This window comes from Pocillopora damicornis, chromosome 11 (genome assembly GCF_964200805.1).
Source record: "Pocillopora damicornis chromosome 11, jaPocDami1.2, whole genome shotgun sequence".
Classification (NCBI taxonomy): Eukaryota; Metazoa; Cnidaria; class Anthozoa; order Scleractinia; family Pocilloporidae; genus Pocillopora; species Pocillopora damicornis.
This window is the reverse complement of record NC_142680.1, coordinates 6,682,198-6,709,545: the sequence shown is the minus strand read 5'-3', so window position 1 is coordinate 6,709,545 and position 27,348 is coordinate 6,682,198. Positions and strand designations below refer to the sequence as shown.

Sequence of the window (27,348 nt, the reverse complement as noted above, 5' to 3'; positions counted from 1 at the left end):
TCATAGACCCAACGTTTCGACACTCCTGTCTAGTGCCTTCATCAGGGGTGATCTAAACGCTGCAACAAGAGGTCCTTTTATATGATCACTAGTTAGCGGTCTTTTTTTAGACGAGGTGTAAACAGGCGTCAGGAAGCAAACCGCCATCGTCACGATTTAAAGGAGCGTGGGCGGAGTTAGTAGATTATAACAGCAAAACCAGAAAAGTTTTCTCCGTAACTGCCAAAAACCAGTTTTTGTATAGCAAGCTATACAAAAACTTTTCTCCGTAACTACCAAAACCAGTTACAAATAGTAACACTCTTGATGAAAGGGAACCAGCGACTGGTTTTGCTGTTATTCCTTACATACAGGGTGTTACGGAACCCATCAAGAGAATTTTGAATAGCCACAACGTTAAAGAACGCTATACAAAAACTTTCTCCGTAACTGCCAAAAACCAGTTACAAATAGTAACGCTCTTGATGAAAGGGAACCAGCGACTGGTTTTGCTGTTATTCCTTACATACAGGGTGTTACGGAACCCATCAAGAGAATTTTGAATAGCCACAACGTTAAAGTTGCTCAAAAACCTTTTCAGACTTGGGAGCATATTTTCGCCAAACCTACGGATCCTGTCACATAAGAACAACGAACTGACGTCATTTATTCTAATCCTTGCAATGACTGTGACAACGAATACATCGGACAGACCAAACGTCAGTTTGGTACACGGTTAAAAGAGCATCAAAAAGCGGTTTTCCTTTGCAAAAGGAAAATTCAGCTTTATCGGAGCACACGTGCCTAACTAACCATACAATTGGGTGGGATAATTCTAAAATTATCACCACTAATCGGCGTTACTACCAGCGCCTTTGTTTGGAGGCGTAGCATACTAACTCCGCCCATGCTCCTTTAAATCGTGACGATGGCGGTTTGCTTCCTGACGCCTATTTACGCCTCGTGTAAAAAAAAAAGGCTGCTAATTATAGTGATCATATGAAAGGACCTCTTGTTGCAGCTTTTAGATCACCCCTGATGAAGGCACTAGACAGGAGTGTCGAAACGTTGGGTCTATGAATTGTAACTTCTTCGGTTACATTCATTAAATCTGCAAACCAGAGTAGCATCAAACCATGTCTAATTTTATTTTTGATTTAAGGAGGAGAGGGTCTGTAGGATCACACATTTTACGAAACAACAACTTAGCCCAAGATGTGCTCAATGGCTCAGGAATGTCTTCAGGTAATCAATCAGTCGCTGGGTGTTCATCTACTATGTAGAGTGGCGGTGAAAAGACAGCCAGCTGGCTGATAGGGATACGTTTCACGAGAGCGTCTGAAACATTTTGTCTTCAGGATATGACAAGTAGACCGAGCATGTCGCGGAGAATTTCTTTTGTCTTTTTAAAGCGAACTTTCGAGAAAAAGTCAGTATAAAGATGCTTCTCATGTTTGGTAGCGAAAACAAATCTAGCATATTACGTTCTCGGCAAATGACGCAAATGGAAGGTGCGGGTCTTCGCACAAACTTTCAATGTAACTTCACGAGTGCAAAACACAAAATTCGCGCTTTCGTTTGCATTACTTTGGCACAATACTGTACAAAGGGTTAAGAATTTAATTCTTTAAAACTATCCCGATAGTTTTGTTTATATCTGGCATTTGCGGCAATGTTTTGTTCTCTAACCAAATTTTAATTGCGTTTTCTCTCTCAAGGTTCTCTTCACTTACCAAGAGATGATGGCTATCAAAAGGTAATCCTTCTATCTCCCAATATATGATTATTAATTCTCCCCTCTAGCTGCTACACATTTCCTTGTTAATTAGTTACAAGAATTTGATGTTAGATCAAGGAAACAACTTCTACCTGATAATTTTAAGTATTCTCGTTACCTGTTTACTGGTTAATGTTTGGATATTATAGGGAGAAGTTTCATGTTAATTATTCCTGGGAGTTTAAGTATTAATGAAAATTGAATATTAAACTAATACCCGTTCACACCAAAGCTTAAACATGTTTAAAATTTGTTTTGATAATAAGACTGGCCGTTCACACAGCGGACGCGTTTAACAAAACACGTCTAAAACCGTGTTTAACAAAACTACCTCGCGAGGCAGTTAAACAAATGTGTTTAATAAAACACATTCAAAATGGCGGCAGAAACCAAAACGCACGGAAGAGTTTCATGTTGTGGCAGTATTATGTTGTAACATTTAACGTCAATTGCAATTACACGAACGCGAGACTGAGCATGAACATGACGCTGCATTGTTGTCAGCTCTTGTTGTTCGGTGTGAACGTATGGTCAGTTAACCATTAACAATTGGTTCATACGTCAGCGTGCGTTCATCGAGATATGAAGCACGCGGAAAGTTTGAAGAGCCGAGAGCAACTCTAGCTTCTGGCGTGCTCTCGAAACTTCCCAAGTGCATTTCGACGTACGTAACCATATCAACTGAAACTTATTTTGCTTTACTTCCTCAAACTCAACCCACACACTGTCACTGGGCATGCGTGAACTTCGACGCCCGTAACTAAATCAACTGAAACTTTTTTGCTTTTCTTTCAGTTGGCTAATAATACCCTGGACGAGCTGGATTGGGTGCTGTATCAACTGGAAACACTTCAAACACACACGTCCGTCAGTGAAATGGCGTCGAATAAGTTTAAGAGATTGTTAAATAGAGAATTGAAAGACTTTTCCGAAAGCAACCAGTCTGGAAACCAGGTGTCGGCCTGGGTCTATAACACATTTACAGGTAACATGACTGGCATATGGAGTTTTTTTCCGTTGACGGAATGGGCCACCGCTTTGAGAGGAAGTTGTTTTTGTGGCATTTTTCCCCCATGGGTAAGTGGGGAAAGGTATTTAATGGCATTAAATACCTTTTCCCACTTACCCACCCCATTGTCTGCCCATATGCTTAAAAGATTTCAAGTTGTAATGTACGGTAGTTTGTTTTATTTACAAAACCTTGCCGATTATGTTGCGCTCAATGTTCGCAAGACCTGTAGAATGCGTGGGTGGCTTCGTCAAGTTTGTATAGCTCTTCCTTAGTCAAATGCTTCTAGAAAAGTTCTTACTTCTCTCTTTCCTTCTGCCATTTATTTGTAGATAAGCAGTTAGAAGTGGATGCCCTGCCTGGTACAAAATCAAAAAGAGAAGGGATTCGAGCAAGGTCGCGTTCCATGGTAAACGGCGTTCGAAAACTTACAAGACTACACAGCTTTAGTGGCTCTGTACCCAGGTATGTACTGGTAAATGCTTAAGTAGGAAGTAGACTGGTAGAGAAATCCTCTTGAGTGAAACGCTGATACAGAGACAGCGCAGATTGTGGATAAATTTTCAATTGTGTCGAAAGTAATCCTTAATTACTTTAGTTTTCCTTTACGTCTCTATTATTGACTAATTAACTGACTTACGGACTGTCAGACTGATTGGCTGAGTGACTTACGGACCGTCAGACTGACTGACTGATTGATTGATTGAGTAAATGACTCACGGACTGTCAGACTGACTGACTGATTTACTGATTGAGTAAGTGACTCACGGACTGTCAGACTGACTGACTGATTTACTGATTGAGTAAGTGACTCACGGACTGTCAGACTGACTGACTGATTGACTAAGGGACTTACGGACTGTCAGACTGATTGACTAAGGGACTTATGGATTGTCAGACTGACTGACTGATTGACTAAGTGACTTACGGACTGTCAGACTGACTGACTGATTGACTAAGGGACTTACGGATTGTCAGACTGACTGATTGATTGACTAAGGGACTTACGGACTGTCAGACTGACTGACTGATTGACTAAGGGACTTACGGACTGTCAGACTGACTGACTGATTGACTAAGGGACTTATGGATTGTCAGACTGACTGATTGATTGACTAAGGGACTTACGGACTGTCAGACTGACTGACTGATTGACTAAGGGACTTATGGATTGTCAGACTGACTGATTGATTGACTAAGGGACTTACGGACTGTCAGACTGACTGACTGATTGACTAAGGGACTTACGGACTGTCAGACTGACTGACTGATTGACTAAGGGACTTACGGACTGTCAGACTGACTGACTGATTGACTAAGTGACTTACGGACTGTCAGACTGACTGACTGATTGACTAAGGGACTTACGGACTGTCAGACTGACTGACTGATTGACTAAGGGACTTACGGACTGTCAGACTGACTGACTGATTGACTAAGTGACTTATGGATTGTCAGACTGACTGATTGATTGACTAAGGGACTTACGGACTGTCAGACTGACTGACTGATTGACTAAGTGACTTACGGACTGTCAGACTGACTGACTGATTGACTAAGGGACTTACGGACTCAGACTGACTGACTGATTGACTAAGGGACTTACGGACTGTCAGACTGACTGACTGATTGACTAAGTGACTTATGGATTGTCAGACTGACTGACTGATTGACTAAGTGACTTACGGACTGTCAGACTGACTGACTGATTGACTAAGTGACTTACGGACTGTCAGACTGACTGACTGATTGACTAAGTGACTTACGGACTGTCAGACTGACTGACTAATTGACTAAGGGACTTACGGACTGTCAGACTGACTGACTGATTGACTAAGGGACTTACGGACTGTCAGACTGACTGATTGATTGACTAAGTGACTTACGGACTGTCAGACTGACTGACTGATTGACTAAGGGACTTACGGACTGTCAGACTGACTGACTGATTGACTAAGTGACTTACGGACTGTCAGACTGACTGACTAATTGACTAAGGGACTTACGGACTGTTAGACTGACTGACTGATTGACTAAGGGACTTACGGACTGTCAGACTGACTGACTGATTGACTAAGTGACTTACGGACTGTCAGACTGACTGACTGATTGACTAAGTGACTTACGGACTGTCAGACTGACTGACTGATTGACTAAGTGACTTACGGACTGTCAGACTGACTGACTGATTGACTAAGTGACTTACGGACTGTCAGACTGACTGACTAATTGACTAAGGGACTTACGGACTGTCAGACTGACTGACTGATTGACTAAGTGACTTACGGACTGTCAGACTGACTGACTGATTGACTAAGGGACTTACGGACTGTCAGACTGATTGACTAAGGGACTTATGGATTGTCAGACTGACTGATTGATTGACTAAGTGACTTACGGACTGTCAGACTGACTGACTGATTGACTAAGGGACTTACGGACTGTCAGACTGACTGACTGATTGACTAAGGGACTTACGGACTGTCAGACTGACTGACTGATTGACTAAGGGACTTACGGACTGTCAGACTGACTGACTGATTGACTAAGTGACTTACGGACTGTCAGACTGACTGACTGATTGACTAAGGGACTTACGGACTGTCAGACTGACTGACTGATTGACTAAGTGACTTACGGACTGTCAGACTGACTGACTGATTGACTAAGGGACTTACGGACTGTCAGACTGACTGACTGATTGACTAAGTGACTTACGGACTGTCAGACTGACTGACTGATTGACTAAGTGACTTACGGACTGTCAGACTGACTGACTGATTGACTAAGTGACTTACGGACTGTCAGACTGACTGACTGATTGACTAAGGGACTTACGGACTGTCAGACTGATTGACTAAGGGACTTATGGATTGTCAGACTGACTGATTGATTGACTAAGTGACTTACGGACTGTCAGACTGACTGACTGATTGACTAAGTGACATATGGATTGTGAGAATGACTGACTAATTGATTAGCTGACTTACGGAGTGTCTGACTGACTGACTGGTGGCTGAATAACTGGCAGTTGAGTCACTTAACTTACAAAGTGACCACCCGACCGGCTAATAGACTTACCGACCGACCGACTGCTGATTACTGGTTGATCAAATTGATTGCTTCCCATTAAATCTTTGTCTTGTAGATTTGGAGTGGAGGTGGCCAATGAGGGCGAATTAGCGAAGGTGAGCTTTTGTACAATAATGCTGAATTAATTTGTATCGGTGATACTTTGTGAGGTGCATTTCGTTTCGTTTCCGTTCATTCTGTAGTTCTGATGATTAAACCGTGAATGAAATTAATTTTTCATGGTTGAATAGTTTTTCATTTCTAACCCATCTTGTGCTGATGGCGTGAAAAAAGAGGTGACTAAAGGCTTATGGTCTCTTTAAAAAAAGTGTGAGATGCAAAGTTTACAGTCAGTGTAATGTTTTTTTTCATAAGGTCTTAGAGGAAATCAACAAATGGACATTTGATGTGTTCAAATTACATGACCTAACACAGGGGCATCCTTTGCTTGCTGTTACGTACACAATCCTGCAGGTTGGTGTTTGTTGATGTTGTTGCGGTAGCTGTTGTTGTTGTTGTTGTTGTTGTTGCTGTTGTTGTTGTAGTTGTTGTCGCTGTTGTTGCTGTTGTTGCTGTTGTTGCTGTTGTTGTAGTTGTTATTGTTTTGTGTGAGTATTCTTTAATTGAATGTCGAAAGTAATCCAGGGTTGTATTGTTTTTCCTCTACTGCACTTCGTGATTTGTCTCGAAATCTCGTGTCATCCTCTCTGAGCCAGATGCTGAAGTAAAACCAATCGCAAATCCAGTCTGCAGGCACTGCAGGCTCACAGTGACTCTGTGACACGAGCGGCGAAGCTTTCGCGTTTTGAGCCTGCGAACAATGTGAGTGTGCGTGAGGAACGCGCGAGAGGTCCGCAAGGGTTCGAAACCCACACAGACCTCTCGCTGGCTCGAAACGCGCGGCTTTGAGTGTTGAAAAACTGATTTCTAACTGGCGTCAGAAAAAAATCGGTTTGTCCACTGATAACTTTCAAATGGGCCGGGCCCTGACCTGGGAAGTATTTTGCAATTGTGTTGTCGTCAAAGTCTAAATATCTTAAAACACTTGCTGACTTTAAACTTTGATTCTTTGCAGGCCAGAGATTTATTAAAAATATTCAAGATAAAACCCACTACGTTTATTAACTATATGTCGTCAGTCGAGGTAAGACAAGCGTGAAGATAGCATAGTTTTGCAAGCCTATAAGTCATTACTACTGATGCTTACTTTGGTTACAAAACTAGAAACAGAGCTACCCCTCATTAACGAAATTCTAGACAACAGTAGCAATTCGTAAAATTCCCCTGGCAATTTTGTGTCCCCGTGTATACACTAAAGTGGACAGAGGCACTGTAAGAGGTGTACCCCTAAAAAGAGAGGGACTGCAGGAGCACAGTGTTCTGCGCAAGAACACAGCTCTCTGACCTAGTCAAGGCTTGAACCCAGACCGCTCGCTCCCGCGGTTACCGCACTAGCCACTGCGTCACGTACATAGTTTGAAATCGGAAAAAAATTATTTTAATTGGATTGACATCATTGTTAATTATAACATAGGTAGTAAATTTGTGTAATCAAATTCAATTGCGCGAGCCTGCTTCATATTCCTATTGTGCACGCTCATGACTCAGCAAACAAATCCCTCGAGAAAAAAAATTTCCATCGGGTTGAAAATGTTATATAACAACTGGTTCATGCGTCAGCTGTGCGTTCATCGAGATATGAAGCACGTATGAAGCGCGTATAAACCAATTGTTAATTAGATTCTGAACACGAAGTTTCGATTGATCTAATAGTTTCAGTGTGAGTCTTTGAGTCGTTCAAAACTTAACAACAATTTAGGCTGATTTTTTTTTTTCATTTTGTCAACAACCACACATTGTTAGACGACTAACATCGCCCACTATCTGTCACGTAGTGAGTAGCGTAGCCAATCAGATGGCAGTATTTATGACAGAACGCCAGTTGAAATATACTAAAAAGGAGTGTAGTTTGGTGGGCTTTAGGGGATGTAAAGCAAATCGAAAAGTTACAAAGATGGTTGTAGATGGAGTTTGCTAGGAGCAATTTGACATTTTTAAATTTTGTATAGCATTGTGATTGTGTTTAACAATTCTATTTTTCTTTGTAGAATCATTATTTAAAAGATGTCCCCTTCCATAACTGCACTCATGCAGCGGATGTCACACAAACGTCACACACTCTCCTATCAGCTCAAGCATTCGAAGTAAGGGAACATGTTTTCATAAATAAATCAATTTATAGCCAGGATATAAAGGACGCATTGCAAAACAGCTTGCAAAACAGGTAATTTAGTGTTAACAACTGAGTTGAAAACGTAAGTTTACCACCGTAAAGAGTTTAAAGGCTGACGTTTCGAGCGAAGAGCGACGCTCAAAACGTCAGCCTTTTCAACTCAGTTGTTAACACCTAATTACCTGTTATACTCTCCCTCCGACGCAGCACCACAGTGTCTTTAGAAACTTACCCCCTTTATTCAGCTTGCAAAACAGCTTACAAAACGAGCCGTCGGCCGCAGCCACAAGCGACGTTTGATAACAAATTTGTACAGGATTTTTCATGCTGTGGGCAGCTAACGCATCATCCTCTTCCAGGCGTTAAGTTAGTAAGATAAAGCGCGATAGTAGCGGAGGAGTTAAAAACTGAGAGAGGCTTAGGTTTGGACGTGACGCGACGCGACGCGACGCGACGCGACGCGACGCGACTCGACCTAAATCCCCCTCGTTTCGCTTTGCTGCTAACTGGTTCGCTCCGTTTTACTAAATGAACGCCTGTAACAGGCTATTGACGCATATCTCTTTTGTTCTCCGCTCTATTCAGTCCGTCTTTACCGATCTTGAAGTCCTCGCTGCCATCTTAGCCAGTGCTGTCCATGATGTCGACCACCCAGGAGTCAATAATCATTTCTTAGTGGCAACAAGTAAATATATTTGCAATTGTTTTCTTTTATCCAGCCTAGCGGTCTTTTCGTTTTCCTTTTACTTCCAAACGGAATGAGGGTGAGCAGAGCGAACTATTCCTTTGCTTCCTTCTCTCTCCACGTGCCCTTAATTTTTTACCCTCAGGGTTTCTTAGGATTCACTTTCAGACAAAAACAAAAACAGCCTCAGTTTTGTTTTCGTGGTTTTTTTTTTTCTTTAACTCCCTATGTTCTTCACACTGACCTCTATGCATTTCCCATGGTAATTACAAGGAGATTTTGTCTAACAATCAAAAGTTTCTCGAGTTTGCGACCGTTTCGTTCATTCTCATGACCTAAATGTTTGATTCAGGGGTGATGCTGTTGGGAGATATTAGACGCCTATCACTGTTACGGGTTACAGGGTTAAGCTATATATAGACAGGTCCGTGTGGGACCCCAGGATCTTGGTGGAGATCAGCGTGTTGTCCTATTGGGCAAGACTTTCTACTGGCTCTCTTCACCAGGAAGTATAGCTGGGTCAGACAGCTGTCGGGAAAACCTAGCTTAAACGCTTTGAATCTAAGAGTGACCGGCATCTAATTTCTCCTTACATTGACACCCCTGAATCACACATAGAGGTCACGAGAATAAAGGAAATGATCACCAATTTAAGAAGCTCTCGATTGTTTAACACTTCTTGTCAGCACCTTGGTAGATGCACAGAGAACAGTATGGAGAATATGTTTACCCTCTGTCATTGCGCATCCCGTTAACGTCAAGTTGTTTTTTTGTGTTTGTTTTTTCTTTTTGTATGTGAACAGATTCTGAAATGGCACTGATGTATAATGACGAATCTGTTCTTGAAAATCACCACTTGGCCGTGGCATTTCAACTTTTACAACACGAAGACTGTGATATCTTTGAAAATCTTACGAAAAAAGAAAGACAAACAGTTCGGAGAACAATTATCGAAATGGTAAGAGGAAAAATTTTCACCATGAATTTTTAGTGAGTAAGGAGATCAATGTCGGTATCTGAGAAACTTCCTGCTTGCTCCTACCCCTGTCCCTACCCCTACCCCTACCCCTACCCCTCCCCAATAACGAGTTAACAAGTTAGGGTTAATGTTGGGTTAGGGGAGGGGTAGGTGCGTAGTTGTTCAGATACTGACATTGATCCGAGTAAAGTACCTCCACGAGACTACATCCCTCTTAAAGATTTGTAGAACACCCCGCTACTATGATGTTTTTTTCCAACGCGGTCCATTTTTGTCGTTACCAAGACCGAGAAGCAGTTGCCCAAAACATCATCTGAATTTTGATATTTGTAATCACTCTCTTCAGGCTTAGCGAGTATTGTTAAATTTAGTATCCTTTCGGCTTTGTCTCGAGGATTATTTGATATAGTAATTCCATTATTACCCTATTTCGACATTATAGTGCATCGCAAAAAGCATGCGCAAAATATGCCAAGATAGTACTCTGTAGAAGAGGGCAAAAATACGAACGGAAAGCGGCGTAATGAAAACGTCACACTTAACGATCCAAACTTTGGCTTTATTTTTTTTTAAGCTTGGCTTTGAAAGCAACGAACGTTTGAGTGCATCAGGGTTTTTGTTTGTCATAAAACAAATAACTCTCTAATAGTTTCGTTTGCGTTGTTTTTGTCTTTCGCACACGCCTTATGTGATCGATACGATGCTCAGATAAGGCCGAACGATGTGTCTCGAAAATTAGAAGCCAAAAGACTGGAAAATGAAATATATAGTAGTGGAATAAGAAATCCTAATTCGATGGTTTAAAATATGATAAACAAATTGACATTTTGCTCATTACTCATATATTTCCTCGACCTTACGGCGCTATTCAACTCGCAAAATATGCGCAAAATATTCACGCGTATTATATGTAAAACCACTGAATGTGAATGAAGTGTCGGCAAGTTATCGTTAAATATTTCACAGATGTATTGGATGTGAATGTGTCATGTTGGTCTGATTCTGTTAGGTACTCGCGACTGATAACGCGAAGCACATGAGTCTACTAGCCTCTCTAAAGACCATGGTCGAAAGCAAGAAGGTGGCTGGCAGCGGAGTACTGTGTTTAGACAACGCCACTGACAGAATGCAGGTGAGCCTTACAGCAGACCTCTTCATAACGCTTTAACTCCTAAGAGTGACTAGCATCTAATTTCTCCTTTCCATATCACCACTGAATCAAACATTAAGGTCAGGAGAATAAAGGAACTGATCACCAACTAAAGAAGTTCTTAATTGTTAGACAAACTCTCCTTGTCAGCAACTGAGGGAATGTTTAGAGGACAGTATTGAGAATATGCATACTGATGTTAGGGTGTAAAGGGTTAATGTACAGATAAGGACCTCGGGATACGGAACCTCTTTTGTGGTGACTTCCCCCGGTAGCAAGAACGATCAGGTAACAAACAGCTTGAAATAGCTAACCCTATTGGGTTGAGGCCTCCGGTCTCTTGAAATTTCACGGGGAACATCTTAGCGTGACATCCTGAAGAAAAGACTCATTAGGAAACTAGGGACGGCGGTTTGGAGATATCCCAGGGGTAAATTAACAGTGATAGTGACTCAGCTTCTCACCTGGGATGTGATCTAAGTAGGAGAATACACTTAAGAATTTTTCCCCATCTGAAGTGAACGCCAACTATTATTTGTGGATATTTGTTCATGTAGGTTCTCAAGTGCTTGGTGCATTGTGCCGATCTTAGCAATCCCGCAAAGCCTCTTCCAATGTACAGAAAGTGGGTCGACAGAGTAATGGAAGAATTCTTCAGACAGGTTTGTGCTGGTTACTCTGTAAAGCTAGGAATGGCAGGGGAGGAGGCGGGGGGCGGTGTGCCTCCCTTCACTAGGAGGTGGCTGACATGGCTCACTCTCGCTAATCAACAGGAAACCATCTGTTGAAAGCGTTTTAATCGTCGACTTGTTTATTCATTCGGTCCCTCTTCAGCCCTAACTCCGTCTGTTCATGTTTATTTTCTCTCTCATTGTTTACATTAATGCTTGCCTATTGATCTTCTACTCTTCCAACTTTCCATCCACTCTTTTATTCTTCGTCTTCTACCTCTGGGTTCATTATAAGAGCTGAAGCTGTCACATTTAGCTCACGTAGTGCACCTGTTAGATTGTACTTTGTAGTTCAGCTCACGAACTGCTGCTTAATTTTTCTCAGGGTGACAGGGAGCGAGACATCGAGGGAATGGAAATCAGTCCAATGATGGACAGACATAATGCTTCTATAGAGAAATCGCAGGTAGGATTATAATGAACGAGAACAATAGAGTTTACGTTTGCGGGCGTAAAAATGTTTTGGGTTCGACACATAGTAGTTTTAGCCCGAGCCGCCAGGCGAGGGTTAAAATGAGCCTTAAAGAGGGCCCAAACATATTTGTGCCAAAGAATATAAACTATATTACAATTATTATTACTTTGGAGTGAATTGAGATAGTAAAAGCTGTGGAAAATGACAACAAAGCAGTCTGAAAAATCACGCGAGCGTGCAAGCGGGCTAAAATACATTTTATCCCACCAAAATCTGCGTTTTAGCCCGCAAAATGCGCCACCATTCCCGACACAGTGATAATAACTAAGGCATACATCCCTCCGGCTGCCAGTCTACGTTATCAACTCAGCTGATAATACTATATCACCTCCTCAGCTGTAGTTATTTCTTGTCACGCAATTGACTCTTTTACCTTTGCGTGACATGACCGAAGAACAGTCGAGAAGGAAACCACTGCAGCAAACAGCACTGAATGATTAATGCTAGTCGCAGGTCTGGAATAGTTTTATTACAATTAACTCTTGGGTGAAATTTGGCGTTGTTTCTTAAGTAAGTTTGTGAACGGCAAATAATCATGATCTCTACTTCGATTCGTTACTTTGATAAAGGTATTTGTTTTATATCCTCTTGCAATAGGTGGTGTTTATCGACTTTGTCATCCAACCGCTATGGGAGACCTGGGGCGACTTGGTACATCCTGACGCCATTGAGATCTTAGAGCGCATTGAGGACAATAGATACTGGTACAACGCCCAGGTCCCCAAGCACGAACAGGAGAGGAAGCCCGGAGAGCATAGTTCATCTGGTAGAGAGAAGCGAGTCAGTTGGCAGGGCACAAGGAAAGAAGCTATTGACCAATCAGAACCTGAAACGTCCGGTGAGTCGATGATTGGTACGCAGCGCAGGAGAAAAGGCTTGACTTGTGTTTATCGTCAGAAAATTAGCGTTCTATATCAAGCGTGGGAGAATACGCCTTAATTGTCAAGCCGAGAATATATGCAACGACTTTCCAACTCGGGAAATTATGCAATCAGTGCGAAGCACGATGAGAGATGTAGTTAGTGACAAGCGCCAAAGTAGGCAAACATTGTCGAGCGTGGGAAAATATGCAGGCTGTGTCAAGCGCGGGAAATGATGCGAACAGTACCGAGCGCGATAGGAAATGGAGCCAGTGACAAGCGCGAAAGTAGGCAACTAATGTCAAGCGCGGGAAAATACGTAGCTTGTGTCAAGCGCGGGAAATGACGCGACCAGTACCGAGCGCGATAGGGAATGGAGCCAGTGACAAGTGCGAAAGGAGGCAACCAGTGTCGAGCGCGGGAAAGATTGGTAGCCTGTGTCAAACACAGGAAATTTGGCAGTCATTCCTAAGCGCGGAAAAATTTGTCCAGTGTCAACAGCGAGAGGGACTGCATTGTGTCGGTGACTTGCACGGGAAACAAGAAATTCTTGTCAAATGCGGGAAATTCTGCTGCCAGAATATAGCGCGGGGCACTTTGCAGTCAATGTCAAGGTCAATAGCTTTAACATTTGTGCTTTGAGAGTGAAATAACGTTTCGACTAACGTTGAATGTTTGTTTTTATTGATACAGATGATGACTGCGAGAAAAGATTGCAGAGGCTAAGAGAAGTGGTAGCTGGAAAAACTCCTGACCTGACTAAATATGTGAGTAGCAGCCGTAGTTGTGAAGCGGATGATGAATTTGACGATGACGAAGAGAAAGGCGAAGGAAAAGATACAGACCAGGTGGATGAAGAGAGAGAAGACGAAGACGAGGAACACGAAGAACACGAAGAACAAGATAGCCAAAAAGAAGGAGATTAGAACTAGGAGCAAAAGAATTACAAGGAAATTTTCCATTTGGAAGAAGCGGACGATGGTTTCTTTCGAATTTGAGGTGTGGATTTTGTCCCAGGAAGTTTGGAAGGAAGAAAGCTATTAATCGGTAAACTAAGGGTTATTGAAGACTTATTGATTTTGTGTCGCGAGATTCCAAGGTGCTCACACCAGACTTTTAGAAGTGTCCTTTATTTGTCCCGAGAAATGGTTGGATGATGTTCTGTTTTACCCGCCGTGTAAAACTTTTACGTAAACGCATGAATAGCGGCCGATAAGTAGAATCCTCGCTGTGGTACGCCTGCAAGCACTAATTGAATAATATTTCATTTTCACGTCGACTTGAATTTTTCTGACCCTTATCCAGTGTCTTTGGCAACGCAATGTAATGAATCTGAACTGCGATACAAGACTGCAATCATCGAAGGAAAATTTATCTCTGTGGACGGTTTTGGACTGCTTCGTGTGGTGTGTAATCGATAGGAGAGTGTGAAGTTGACGATATTTCCAAAGTACCTGTACCAAGCCAGAATCGAACTTCAGATCCAAGAAGCATAAGAATCGTACTTTTTGTACAACTTTGTTGAAACACAATTGCAAGAGTACTAAGTCTATTGACAAGAGTTCGATTGTCAAATTATGGAATACTTAGCATAAACTACAACTTTCTTGGGCGTCAAACCTCAATCCAGAAGGAGGGCTTGTAACAGGCTTTGATAAGCGTGACTAATGGTTTGATCGCTGTTTATGGTTGACTGCCAAATACTTCTGTTCTTTTGAACTTTCAAGTACTTATGTTATAATATTACACTGCTCATCTAAGAAATAATTTCTCACAAAGGAATTGACAACTTCAGAGATCGACGAGAAGTTTGTCTCAGTGATACGGCAGTCTCCAATCTACCCCAGTTCGTTGAAGAAGCCTATTTTAAAGATGTGGTCGAGGAGTACGTGCAAAAAATTAAAAAGAAAAGGTTTTGGAGGAAAACGCTGACAAGCTTACTGATAATTCCCCTGTGTTTTGCTCGTTGCGCAGGCCTTGAAAGCCCACGGCTTAAATGTTAACTTATATATTGTATTTATTTTATTTGTACATAGCAAGAGAACATTATTGTTAATATTGACTTTGTATTTAACCCTTGTGCGGACGGACCTGAGGAGTGTAATTAGATCCAAAGAGGCGGAAATATCTTAACGGGAAGAATTCCGATGTGAATTGTATTATAGTGCTGTAAAAATTGTAAATAGCTATTTCGCGCCGATTATACCTGCAGGGAAAACGAATGATCAAAATAGCTAATAATTAGTGAAAAACGTCTTTAACCCTTTCACTTCCAAGATCAAAGATCTATAGACGAATTCTCTTAACTGATGGCCATAGATTTCTCCATCGACCGTTTCTGAGAATTTGGTGTGGTATCGCGGCTGTATTTGTCCAGTTGATAATTTTGTTAATTTCTATTACCCCTCTGCTTGATAATGTATGATAATTGCAATAAGATTTTCTTTGTGATCATTTGTGGTAGTGAAAGGGTTAAAATTACGATGAGTTGCGGACTTCGACTGCATCAACAATGGTGGAAAGTTATCGGAGAAATTAAATAGGATCCTAAAATGCAAGTGCCCAGTTCGTAATAAAAAGAAAATTTAAGCGCATCTTGCGTTTATAATGTTTATATTATAAATATAACACCTAAAAAATCATTGATACGCGTGGCTGAACTTCATATGCCACTCTGTTGTTCTGACCATATTTTGACATTTTTTTTTATTTACTATCGGACAGACGCAAGACAACATGAAGCCTTTTTCTTCATTATGAGATAAGCTTGAATCTTGACCCTTTAACCCCTGAAAGTGACTCATATAATTTCTCCCAACAGTATGACCCCTGCATCACACAGTAAAGTCATGAGAATAAAGCAAATGATCACGAAGTAAATATTCTCTTGATTGATAAACAAATTCTCCTTGTCAGCCCCTTAGGAAATGTATAGAGAACAGTATGGAGAATATGCATACTGATGTTAGGGTGTAAAGGGTTAATGTACAGATAAGGACCTCGGGATACGGAACCTCTTTTGTGGTGATTTCCCCCGGTAGCAAGAACGATCAGGTAACAAACAGCTTGAAATAGCTAACCCTATTGGGTTGAGGCCTCCGGTCTCTTGAAATTTCACGGGGAACATCTTAGCGTGACATCCTGAAGAAAAGACTCATTAGGAAACTAGGGACGGCGGTTTGGAGATATCCCAGGGGTAAATTAACAGTGATAGTGACTCAGCTTCTCACCTGGGATGTGATCTAAGTAGGAGAATACACTTAAGAATTTTTCCCCATCTGAAGTGAACGCCAACTATTATTTGTGGATATTTGTTCATGTAGGTTCTCAAGTGCTTGGTGCATTGTGCCGATCTTAGCAATCCCGCAAAGCCTCTTCCAATGTACAGAAAGTGGGTCGACAGAGTAATGGAAGAATTCTTCAGACAGGTTTGTGCTGATTACTCTGTAAAGCTAGGGATGGCAGGGGAGGAGGCGGGGGGCGGTGTGCCTCCCTTCACTAGGAGGCGGCTGACATGGCTCACTCTCGCTAATCAACAGGAAACCATCTGTTGAAAGCGTTTTAATCGTCGACTTGTTTATTCATTCGGTCCCTCTTCAGCCCTAACTCCGTCTGTTCATGTTTATTTTCTCTCTCATTGTTTGCATTTATGCTTGCCTATTGATCTTCTACTCTTCCAACTTTCCATCCACTCTTTTATTCTTCGTCTTCTACCTCTGGGTTCATTATAAGAGCTGAAGCTGTCACATTTAGCTCACGTAGTGCACCTGTTAGATTGTACTTTGTAGTTCAGCTCACGAACTGCTGCTTAATTTTTCTCAGGGTGACAGGGAGCGAGACATCGAGGGAATGGAAATCAGTCCAATGATGGACAGACATAATGCTTCTATAGAGAAATCGCAGGTAGGATTATAATGAACGAGAACAATAGAGTTTACGTTTGCGGGCGTAAAAATGTTTTGGGTTCGACACATAGTAGTTTTAGCCCGAGCCGCCAGGCGAGGGTTAAAATGAGCCTTAAAGAGGGCCCAAACATATTTGTGCCAAAGAATATAAACTATATTACAATTATTATTACTTTGGAGTGAATTGAGATAGTAAAAGCTGTGGAAAATGACAACAAAGCAGTCTGAAAAATCACGCGAGCGTGCAAGCGGGCTAAAATACATTTTATCCCACCAAAATCTGCGTTTTAGCCCGCAAAATGCGCCACCATTCCCGACACAGTGATAATAACTAAGGCATACATCCCTCCGGCTGCCAGTCTACGTTATCAACTCAGCTGATAATACTATATCACCTCCTCAGCTGTAGTTATTTCTTGTCACGCAATTGACTCTTTTACCTTTGCGTGACATGACCGAAGAACAGTCGAGAAGGAAACCACTGCAGCAAACAGCACTGAATGATTAATGCTAGTCGCAGGTCTGGAATAGTTTTATTACAATTAACTCTTGGGTGAAATTTGGCGTTGTTTCTTAAGTAAGTTTGTGAACGGCAAATAATCATGATCTCTACTTCGATTCGTTACTTTGATAAAGGTATTTGTTTTATATCCTCTTGCAATAGGTGGTGTTTATCGACTTTGTCATCCAACCGCTATGGGAGACCTGGGGCGACTTGGTACATCCTGACGCCATTGAGATCTTAGAGCGCATTGAGGACAATAGATACTGGTACAACGCCCAGGTCCCCAAGCACGAACAGGAGAGGAAGCCCGGAGAGCATAGTTCATCTGGTAGAGAGAAGCGAGTCAGTTGGCAGGGCACAAGGAAAGAAGCTATTGACCAATCAGAACCTGAAACGTCCGGTGAGTCGATGATTGGTACGCAGCGCAGGAGAAAAGGCTTGACTTGTGTTTATCGTCAGAAAATTAGCGTTCTATATCAAGCGTGGGAGAATACGCCTTAATTGTCAAGCCGAGAATATATGCAACGACTTTCCAACTCGGGAAATTATGCAATCAGTGCGAAGCACGATGAGAGATGTAGTTAGTGACAAGCGCCAAAGTAGGCAAACATTGTCGAGCGTGGGAAAATATGCAGGCTGTGTCAAGCGCGGGAAATGATGCGAACAGTACCGAGCGCGATAGGAAATGGAGCCAGTGACAAGCGCGAAAGAAGGCAACTAATGTCAAGCGCGGGAAAATACGTAGCTTGTGTCAAGCGCGGGAAATGACGCGACCAGTACCGAGCGCGATAGGGAATGGAGCCAGTGACAAGTGCGAAAGGAGGCAACCAGGGTCGAGCGCGGGAAAGATTGGTAGCCTGTGTCAAACACAGGAAATTTGGCAGTCATTCCTAAGCGCGGAAAAATTTGTCCAGTGTCAACAGCGAGAGGGACTGCATTGTGTCGGTGACTTGCACGGGAAACAAGAAATTCTTGTCAAATGCGGGAAATTCTGCTGCCAGAATATAGCGCGGGGCACTTTGCAGTCAATGTCAAGGTCAACAGCTTTAACATTTGTGCTTTGAGAGTGAAATAACGTTTCGACTAACGTTGAATGTTTGTTTTTATTGATACAGATGATGACTGCGAGAAAAGATTGCAGAGGCTAAGAGAAGTGGTAGCTGGAAAAACTCCTGACCTGACTAAATATGTGAGTAGCAGCCGTAGTTGTGAAGCGGATGATGAATTTGACGATGACGAAGAGAAAGGCGTAGGAAAAGATACAGACCAGGTGGATGAAGAGAGAGAAGACGAAGACGAGGAACACGAAGAACACGAAGAACAAGATAGCCAAAAAGAAGGAGATTAGAACTAGGAGCAAAGGAATTACAAGGAAATTTTCCATTTGGAAGAAGCGGACGATGGTTTCTTTCGAATTTGAGGTGTGGATTTTGTCCCAGGAAGTTTGGAAGGAAGAAAGCTATTAATCGGTAAACTAAGGGTTATTGAAGACTTATTGATTTTGTGTCGCGAGATTCCAAGGTGCTCACACCAGACTTTTAGAAGTGTCCTTTATTTGTCCCGAGAAATGGTTGGATGATGTTCTGTTTTACCCGCCGTGTAAAACTTTTACGTAAACGCATGAATAGCGGCCGATAAGTAGAATCCTCGCTGTGGTACGCCTGCAAGCACTAATTGAATAATATTTCATTTTCACGTCGACTTGAATTTTTCTGACCCTTATCCAGTGTCTTTGGCAACGCAATGTAATGAATCTGAACTGCGATACAAGACTGCAATCATCGAAGGAAAATTTATCTCTGTGGACGGTTTTGGACTGCTTCGTGTGGTGTGTAATCGATAGGAGAGTGTGAAGTTGACGATATTTCCAAAGTACCTGTACCAAGCCAGAATCGAACTTCAGATCCAAGAAGCATAAGAATCGTACTTTTTGTACAACTTTGTTGAAACACAATTGCAAGAGTACTAAGTCTATTGACAAGAGTTCGATTGTCAAATTATGGAATACTTAGCATAAACTACAACTTTCTTGGGCGTCAAACCTCAATCCAGAAGGAGGGCTTGTAACAGGCTTTGATAAGCGTGACTAATGGTTTGATCGCTGTTTATGGTTGACTGCCAAATACTTCTGTTCTTTTGAACTTTCAAGTACTTATGTTATAATATTACACTGCTCATCTAAGAAATAATTTCTCACAAAGGAATTGACAACTTCAGAGATCGACGAGAAGTTTGTCTCAGTGATATGGCAGTCTCCAATCTACCCCAGTTCGTTGAAGAAGCCTATTTTAAAGATGTGGTCGAGGAGTACGTGCAAAAAATTAAAAAGAAAAGGTTTTGGAGGAAAACGCTGACAAGCTTACTGATAATTCCCCTGTGTTTTGCTCGTTGCGCAGGCCTTGAAAGCCCACGGCTTAAATGTTAACTTATATATTGTATTTATTTTATTTGTACATAGCAAGAGAACATTATTGTTAATATTGACTTTGTATTTAACCCTTGTGCGGACGGACCTGAGGAGTGTAATTAGATCCAAAGAGGCGGAAATATCTTAACGGGAAGAATTCCGATGTGAATTGTATTATAGTGCTGTAAAAATTGTAAATAGCTATTTCGCGCCGATTATACCTGCAGGGAAAACGAATGATCAAAATAGCTAATAATTAGTGAAAAACGTCTTTAACCCTTTCACTTCCAAGATCAAAGATCTATAGACGAATTCTCTTAACTGATGGCCATAGATTTCTCCATCGACCGTTTCTGAGAATTTGGTGTGGTATCGCGGCTGTATTTGTCCAGTTGATAATTTTGTTAATTTCCATTACCCCTCTGCTTGATAATGTATGATAATTGCAATAAGATTTTCTTTGTGATCATTTGTGGTAGTGAAAGGGTTAAAATTACGATGAGTTGCGGACTTCGACTGCATCAACAATGGTGGAAAGTTATCGGAGAAATTAAATAGGATCCTAAAATGCAAGTGCCAAGTTCGTAATAAAAAGAAAATTTAAGCGCATCTTGCGTTTATAATGTTTATATTATAAATATAACACCTAAAAAATCATTGATACGCGTGGCTGAACTTCATATGCCACTCTGTTGTTCTTACCATATTTTGACATCTTTTTTGATTTACTATCGGACAGACGCAAGACAACATGAAGCATTTTTGTTCATTATGAGATAAGCTTGAATCTTGACCCTTTAACCCCTGAAAGTGACTCATATAATTTCTCCCAACAGTATCACCCCTGCATCACACAGTAAGGTCATGAGAATAAAGGGAAGGATCAACTAAATATTCTCTTGATTGATAAACAAATTCTCCTTGTCAGCCCCTTAGGAAATGTATAGAGAACAGTATGGAGAATATGCATACTGATGTTAGGGTGTAAAGGGTTAACACAGACGCATACACGACGTCATCACTAACAACATTTTCCTTCTTTGTCTTATAAAAAACCAGATTCCATGTTACTATAGGTCTGTCCAGTAGTACCTCACAGAACACAACAAAACGCGGGAAGACCATCAGTGACACACTCAGTTGCGCCTCGTGTGCGACTTCATAGAGTGACAGAAAATCATCTCAGTTCAACTGTTGTGATAACATCTGCTTCATCCAAACTTGTTAAATTTTATTTCATGTGTCTTGTTTTGTTTGCTTGTTTTACTTTTGTTTTGTTTTTGTTCCTTCTTATTTCAACTTTTCACGTTCTAGTTGGAGTATGGAGTTAACAGATTTCTAGAAAATTGTGCGACTTCATGGAGTGACAAAATCATCTCGGTTCAACTGTTGTGATAACAACTGCTTCATCCAAACTTGTTAAATTTTATTTCATGTGTCTTGTTTTGTTTGCTTGTTTTACTTTTGTTTTGTTTTTGTTTATGTTTTTGTTCCTTCTTATTTCAACTTTTCACGTTCTAGTTGGAGTATGGAGTTAACAGATTTCTAGAAAATTGTTCAAGTTTTTCTCGACCTCGTACTTCGTGAGCCAAGAGTGGCAGAGTTACAACGTGAAAGTCTTCGTACAAGTCTTGAATCTACAAAAAAGGAAATGAGAGAGAGGAGTTTAACTTTACCATTATATTAGTGATCTCACTTTTCGTTCGTTTGTTCGTTCGGTCGTCGATCAGCCATAATTTGCTTGATCAATCGTTTGTTCGTTCGTATGTTCGACCGTCCATTTGCCATTATTCGCCTGTCCGATCTTTTGTTGGTTCGTCTGCCCGGCCGTCTATCGGCCGTCCATCGGCTACAACTCGTCTGGTTGATCGTTTGTTCGTTTGTTTTTTTTTTCGCCCGTCTACCGGCCATTTTTCGCTAGGTCAATCGTTCGCTCGTTCGTTTGTTCGGCCGTCCATAGGCCATTAATCGCTTGTTCGTTCGTGCATTTGAACGTGTTCCTCCTCGTATGTTCACTCGTTCTTTCTTCATTCCTTCTCGCTCTTTCATTCGATCTCTCGCGTTCGTTAAATCGTGCTTTAAATCGTCAACTCTCGCTGACAGAATCGATCCTTAATTCTGTTTCGTTTATCTCTTCGTTTCCAGTTGTTACCCTTCGTTTCCCATCGTCCCCTGTGGTTACCCTTCGTTACCTATCGTCCCCTGTCGTTACCCTAATCGGTTGCTCGTTCTCTTCAATGACTGGTTCGTGAGATTTGAGGTAATCTATCTTCCGAAGTACGAGTTTTTACCTGCTCGAGATATTTATTCTGTACTTTGTATCTGGCTTGGCATAATGCACATGCTGTGAAAGGAGAAAAAAATATTCTCAGTTGGATTCATTCAAGAAGCGCGAAACTTGTCTATCGGATAAAGGGGATAACTTTCTAAAGAAACTGTGGTGCTGCGTCGGTGGGAGAGAAGAACAGGGTAATTTAGTGTTATCAACTGGGTTGATAACGTGACTTGGCCACCGTAAATAGTTTAAAGCCAATTACAGGACGCACTTCACTTGGGCGAAGAAGAAATGTTCTTAATCAGTTTAGCTAAAGAGGGGACATGGAAAGTAATTACTAGTGGTACGCTTTCATCAGCGCGAATGATTTAAAAACAACATCACCTTTCTCTTTGTCCGGGAAAATCAGTTGGTTGACGATGATGTTGTGTGTGTCGATGTCTGACTTGCTGAGCTCTTGAACTAATCTCTCTGTTTCGTAGAGGGACAGAAACTCTGCTATACAAACGCATACAAATGTTGTGTGATCCTGAAAGAAAGTTGTTAAATTTAAAATCGGTTATTGGTACATTGAATAAAGGGGGTAAGTTTCTACTACGGTGGGAGGGTACAACAGGGTAATTCAGTATTATCAGTTGATTCAGAACGTAAATTGGCCAACGCTCGAAACGTCAGCCTTGAAACTCTACGGTGGCCAATTTACCCTATCAACTCAGTTGATAATACTAAATTACCCTGTTGGTACATTGACTGTCAAAAGTAACGCGGTTTACTTGCGTCCTCCGTGATTGGTCCAGAAAACTCGCGCCCTTTTCTCAGCCAATCGTTTAAAATAGGTATTAGCTTTTCTATATATTTAATGTTATTTTAATTCATACTTTAGTTCTTTATAGGGTTTCTCCTTTGATTTTGATTGATACTATTTATCATGCTGATCACTAGTTCATACCAGCCAATCTATTAGATTGCTGATTAGTCTTATCAGTTGAAATAAAGCTTATTATTATTATTATTATTATTATTATTATTATTATTATTATTATTATTATTATTATTATTATTATTATTATTATACCTCTACTTCTAGTTTAACGACACTCTCGAATAACTCTCTACACTGGTAATAATAGATAAGTTTTTCTCATACCGGATTTTTAAATTGTTGACTGACTTGCTGTATCACGGGCAGTGTGTCTTCTAACTTCTTGGTCATTTGATCTGCATTCATATCGTTTATACCCAGCAATGAGCCAAACTAAACAACAAGCAAAAAAAAAGGAAACCCACCTATTAAATTAAGGTTACTTCCCAACTTCAGAGGCCGAACAAAACGTTTTTTTCTCTTATTTGACTAGACCGAATTCAAACATTTTACCTGACATTTCCAAAATAAAATTTAAATCTCCAAAAGTACCTGAGTTATTTAGAAAACTTTCTTAAATTACATTTTTATTGTAACCTGTATTTATTAAGCTTTCTTGTGATGTACAGTTTGCTAGAATTTTAGTGAAACTAGCACGCATACAAATCTTTTCCCGAGAGACACCCGCGAAAGTGAGAAGTAACCTTACTTCACAGTGCCATTCATGGCTGATCCCCAGGTAACACCTTATGATACATGTATCAATACATGTATCATAATACAAATCATCAGCAGACAGGAGGTGGGAATTAAAAGGCCACACTCAGACCAAGTGGTCTATCCAGCCAGAAGTTATACCGTTTTTCTTTGTATAATGAGCTTAGGAGTATTATCACTACCCCCTGGATGGGGCCCCAGTCCATCATAAGATTACCCCCCCTCTCCCCCCCCCCCCCCCCCAGCACTTCATCAGGCTTCCCTGACAATGCTAGTAAACATTTTACTCCTGGGTAAAGAGAGGTGCTGTGAAAGTAAATTATTTTGCCCAAGAAGATAACACCATGATCTGGCCAGGTCTTGAGCCCAAACTTCTCCACCCATAGTCTATCTCACTGACCACAAGATCACACCATGTCTCCCACCACTAAGAATTAGGACAACTTGAAATTTGGAAATTTTGACTTGATATAAAACCATGACTGGAAAAAGGGTTAGTTTCAGAACTCATGATGAATTTTCCCAAAAATGTTATTCCCAGCTTCATATCATCAATTAATAAACTTTAAATAAACTGTTGCAGTAAAGTAGTCATAAGTTAACGTTTACCAAGCATTTGGAGGCATATACATGTAAGGCTGTCTCAATTACATGATTAATCACTTGACAAAAGATGAGGGTCACTAATAGCCTTGGGCCCCACCTCAGAGCTACAGAAATAAGCTGCTCCGGGGGTAAATATAATGTACATTACCTGAGAGACAAATGGTCCAATACTGTTCTTCAGAGCTAAAATTTTTCCAAGAGATTTTTCAATAATTGATGGAAATGCAAGTAGTCTGAGGGTGTGGCCTGTTGGAGCTGTGTCAAATACCACTACACTAAAATCCATTGTGTTCACTAGCCTGTGTGTAGAGAAAGTTGAAAAGCTTTACTAGTAAGTTATAGCAGATAATTATCTTGATCACTGATCACTCATTCACTGAGTCCTTTAAGGGCCAATGTTCAGACCAGCCAGGGTTTTTTTTTTCAAATAAGATATTTCTGCATCACAAGTCAACTATAAATTAACTTGTCTTTCATTAATTTTGGGTTTTAGGTGCCAAGACATGAACTCAAGTGCTAACCGTACTTGGTAACCAACTTTGTACAGGTTAATCCCTTAACTCCCAAGATCTCATTAGTAATTCTCCTTACTGTCTGCCATACAGTTCTTGTGATGTTAGTTTGGAGAATTTGGTATTGGATTAACTAATAATCCCCTGAGCGATATTTTTTTTTCTCATCACTTGTGTGCTTTACAAGGAAAATTCTGTCTTGGCACTCATGGGAGTTGAAGGGTTAATTATTAATATCTACTACGAAAAACCCTTCTGTGTTGTCATTGAAACGATGAAGATGACAGCAATGTTAATGATAATGGTGATGACAAACCTCATAACCTCAGCAAAACTCATGGCTTCATCAATTCCAGGAAAAGCTCCTAATAGTTCCTTAATCATACCTTTACCCATGGACATCAAGTCTATAAAAAAAGTCACATGATAATGACAAATTTGAATTATACAAAAACATTTTGCAAATTTCAGCCACAACAACAACAATAATGATAGGAATGATGATGATGATGATGATGATGATGATGATGATGATGATGATAAAAACAATGTGACAAGTAATAATAGTTATCAATTATTCACCAAAGTTGAGGTGAATAGTGACAGATATTTACCAAGCTACAAAGTGGCAAGGTAAATACCCATCACTTGCACTGACACTTAGGTAAATAATAATTTTAGTATATAACAGACAAAACTAAAAAAATCTGTTTTTTTCAGTTACAATATCCAAGAACAGTCAGAAAGTAGAGTGTCAACAGGGAAATTTTGTCTCTTCAGCTACTCAGAAGTGAATAGCACTTGCTAATCACTTCCAACCAGCCAATCAAAGTGTAAAAAAAGCACATCTTACCTGTGTGGTATTTACATTTACTAATGATAAATATTTCGACTATGTTTACTATATTATATCATAAAATTAAATGATAGTATAAGTACAAAGAGGAACTCACCTGGCTCATCTAAAATATCATCAGGAAGCTGAGAAAATCCAACATTAGGGTCTATTTCCTGTTGACATAATAAACATGCATACAATGGTTAAGTGTTTTTACCCTGTGACCTCTTAGGGTGACTAACATCTAATCCTCATTGAAAATATCATCTGTGAATCACACATTAAGGTCATGCAAATAAAGAAGATGATCACCAATTAAAGCTCTCGATTGGTCAACAAATTCTCCCTGTTGGCACCAAAGTACATGTATAGAGAACAGTATGGAGAATATACATAATGATGTTAACATTATAAAGCTAGAGATTAAATTTTGTGTGTAATGCTTAACCCTTTCACCACCAAGATCTCATTAGTAATTCTCATCAGTGTCAACCATACAATTCTTATGAGTTTAGTTGGGAGAATTTGGCATTAGATCCACTGATAATCTCCTTACTTGATATTCTTCTTTATTCTCATTACTTTTCTGCTTGATATTGTATTAAAATTGTAAGGAGAAATACAGTCCTGGTCACTCATGGGAGGTAAAGGGTTAACTTACCATTGCATAGAGGTTATCACAGCCTTGAACCTTGGTTGGAGTGTTGCTAAATTTCTGGTTGAACGCATCTGATATGTTATGAGCAGGATCAGTGGAAATAATCAGGACAGTGTCTCTTGTTTTAGCAAGTTGAAGAGCAATGCTACAACTAAACAATATTAAAATACAAACATAATGAACATTTTGCACAGATTTAAAAGATGTTAAATTTTTAGCTCATATTTCTTTTGCGATTTATTTGCATTACAATATTAACATTACTGATCCTTGACGCTGCACCCTGAACTCCTGTTTTATATACACCTATATGTAGTAATGGCATGGCTAAAAGTAGAATTTTCTGTAATTTTCCTTTTAAACGTTTCAATTGGTTCAATCTGACATGGAAACTTTTCGTGGATCAGTTTATCAATTCTTACTCACTGTCAAGATGACTAGTAATGAGAGCCACGAGAACTATCACTTCTGGTGGATTCTGTCAAACATTTTTCTATATTATATAGAAAAACGATTCACAGAATCCTTCTTTTTCTATGAAATCATACACCTTACTATTTTATTTACATCTTTGATAAAAACAATAAATACGATAGCTTAATAAATTTATCACAACTAGATGGCTATCAAACTAGTGCAAAGAATAGAGAAATAGAAAAAAAATCAAACTTCAAGAAAGATTAGGGACGATAATCAGTAAAAGAGGTCTTGACTGATCGATTGATAACCATACTGAGCAAGACAGAATTGTACGTATGCTTTCGCAACCGTCGAACCTTGAAAACCGTGAACATTTGGCATAATTCGGGAACATTTAATGTAGTATTACCAATCACCGTTGAAATCAGTACGTGCATAAACCAAGTATTCACAAGGCGGTACCACGGTTTTCTGAAATCTTCAGCTATCACATCAAAAAATCGACGCCAATCATTCTACAAATAATCTAACAACAGTCTTATTGCGTACCTGCATGTTGTCTTACCAACACCACCTTTTCCTCCGACAAAAACCCATCGCAGCGTCATTTGATCGATGATATTTTGAATCGACGGTTCGAAAACTTCAGCTTCTTCTACGATGCTGGCGGACGCCATCTTGAAATGAGCGTTA

The 27,348-nt window shown here is 40.5% G+C and overlaps 3 protein-coding genes across 22 annotated transcripts in view; 2 read left to right on the top strand and 1 right to left on the bottom strand.

Moving 5' to 3' along the window:
- The window catches only part of LOC113670430 (3',5'-cyclic-AMP phosphodiesterase 4C), a 51,138-nt gene extending 35,594 nt beyond the window's left edge, over positions 1–15,544 (top strand). For all 20 annotated transcript variants that reach the window (XM_089186838.1, XM_089186842.1, XM_089186834.1 and 17 more), the window contains 15 exons: positions 1,142–1,224; positions 1,698–1,735; positions 2,552–2,741; positions 3,098–3,230; positions 5,914–5,953; positions 6,213–6,311; positions 6,913–6,981; positions 7,946–8,041; positions 8,656–8,755; positions 9,559–9,713; positions 10,744–10,866; positions 11,442–11,546; positions 11,941–12,021; positions 12,688–12,928; positions 13,644–15,544. In XM_089186838.1, the coding sequence (XP_089042964.1) occupies positions 1,142–1,224; positions 1,698–1,735; positions 2,552–2,741; positions 3,098–3,230; positions 5,914–5,953; positions 6,213–6,311; positions 6,913–6,981; positions 7,946–8,041; positions 8,656–8,755; positions 9,559–9,713; positions 10,744–10,866; positions 11,442–11,546; positions 11,941–12,021; positions 12,688–12,928; positions 13,644–13,876 (1,786 nt within the window). In that variant the 3' untranslated portion in view covers positions 13,877–15,544. The remainder of the gene's footprint in view (positions 1–1,141; positions 1,225–1,697; positions 1,736–2,551; positions 2,742–3,097; positions 3,231–5,913; positions 5,954–6,212; positions 6,312–6,912; positions 6,982–7,945; positions 8,042–8,655; positions 8,756–9,558; positions 9,714–10,743; positions 10,867–11,441; positions 11,547–11,940; positions 12,022–12,687; positions 12,929–13,643) is intronic.
- Positions 15,545–16,220: 676 nt separating this feature from the next.
- LOC149037234 (uncharacterized) lies at positions 16,221–20,376 on the top strand. Its single transcript, XM_089186862.1, has 4 exons — positions 16,221–16,378; positions 16,773–16,853; positions 17,520–17,760; positions 18,476–20,376. Exons 1-4 carry the CDS (start codon positions 16,331–16,333, stop codon positions 18,706–18,708), a joined length of 603 nt encoding a protein of 200 aa, XP_089042988.1. The 5' UTR covers positions 16,221–16,330; the 3' UTR covers positions 18,709–20,376.
- Positions 20,377–20,981: 605 nt separating this feature from the next.
- LOC113670431 (ATPase ASNA1 homolog) lies at positions 20,982–27,339 on the bottom strand. The gene is made up of 9 exons (XM_027186572.2): positions 27,205–27,339; positions 26,239–26,386; positions 25,693–25,750; positions 25,056–25,146; positions 24,376–24,526; positions 23,190–23,297; positions 22,427–22,571; positions 22,059–22,111; positions 20,982–21,404 (listed from the first exon to the last, which is right to left on the bottom strand). Exons 1-9 carry the CDS (start codon positions 27,330–27,332, stop codon positions 21,285–21,287), a joined length of 1,002 nt encoding a protein of 333 aa, XP_027042373.2. The 5' UTR covers positions 27,333–27,339; the 3' UTR covers positions 20,982–21,284.
- Positions 27,340–27,348: the final 9 nt, after the last annotated feature.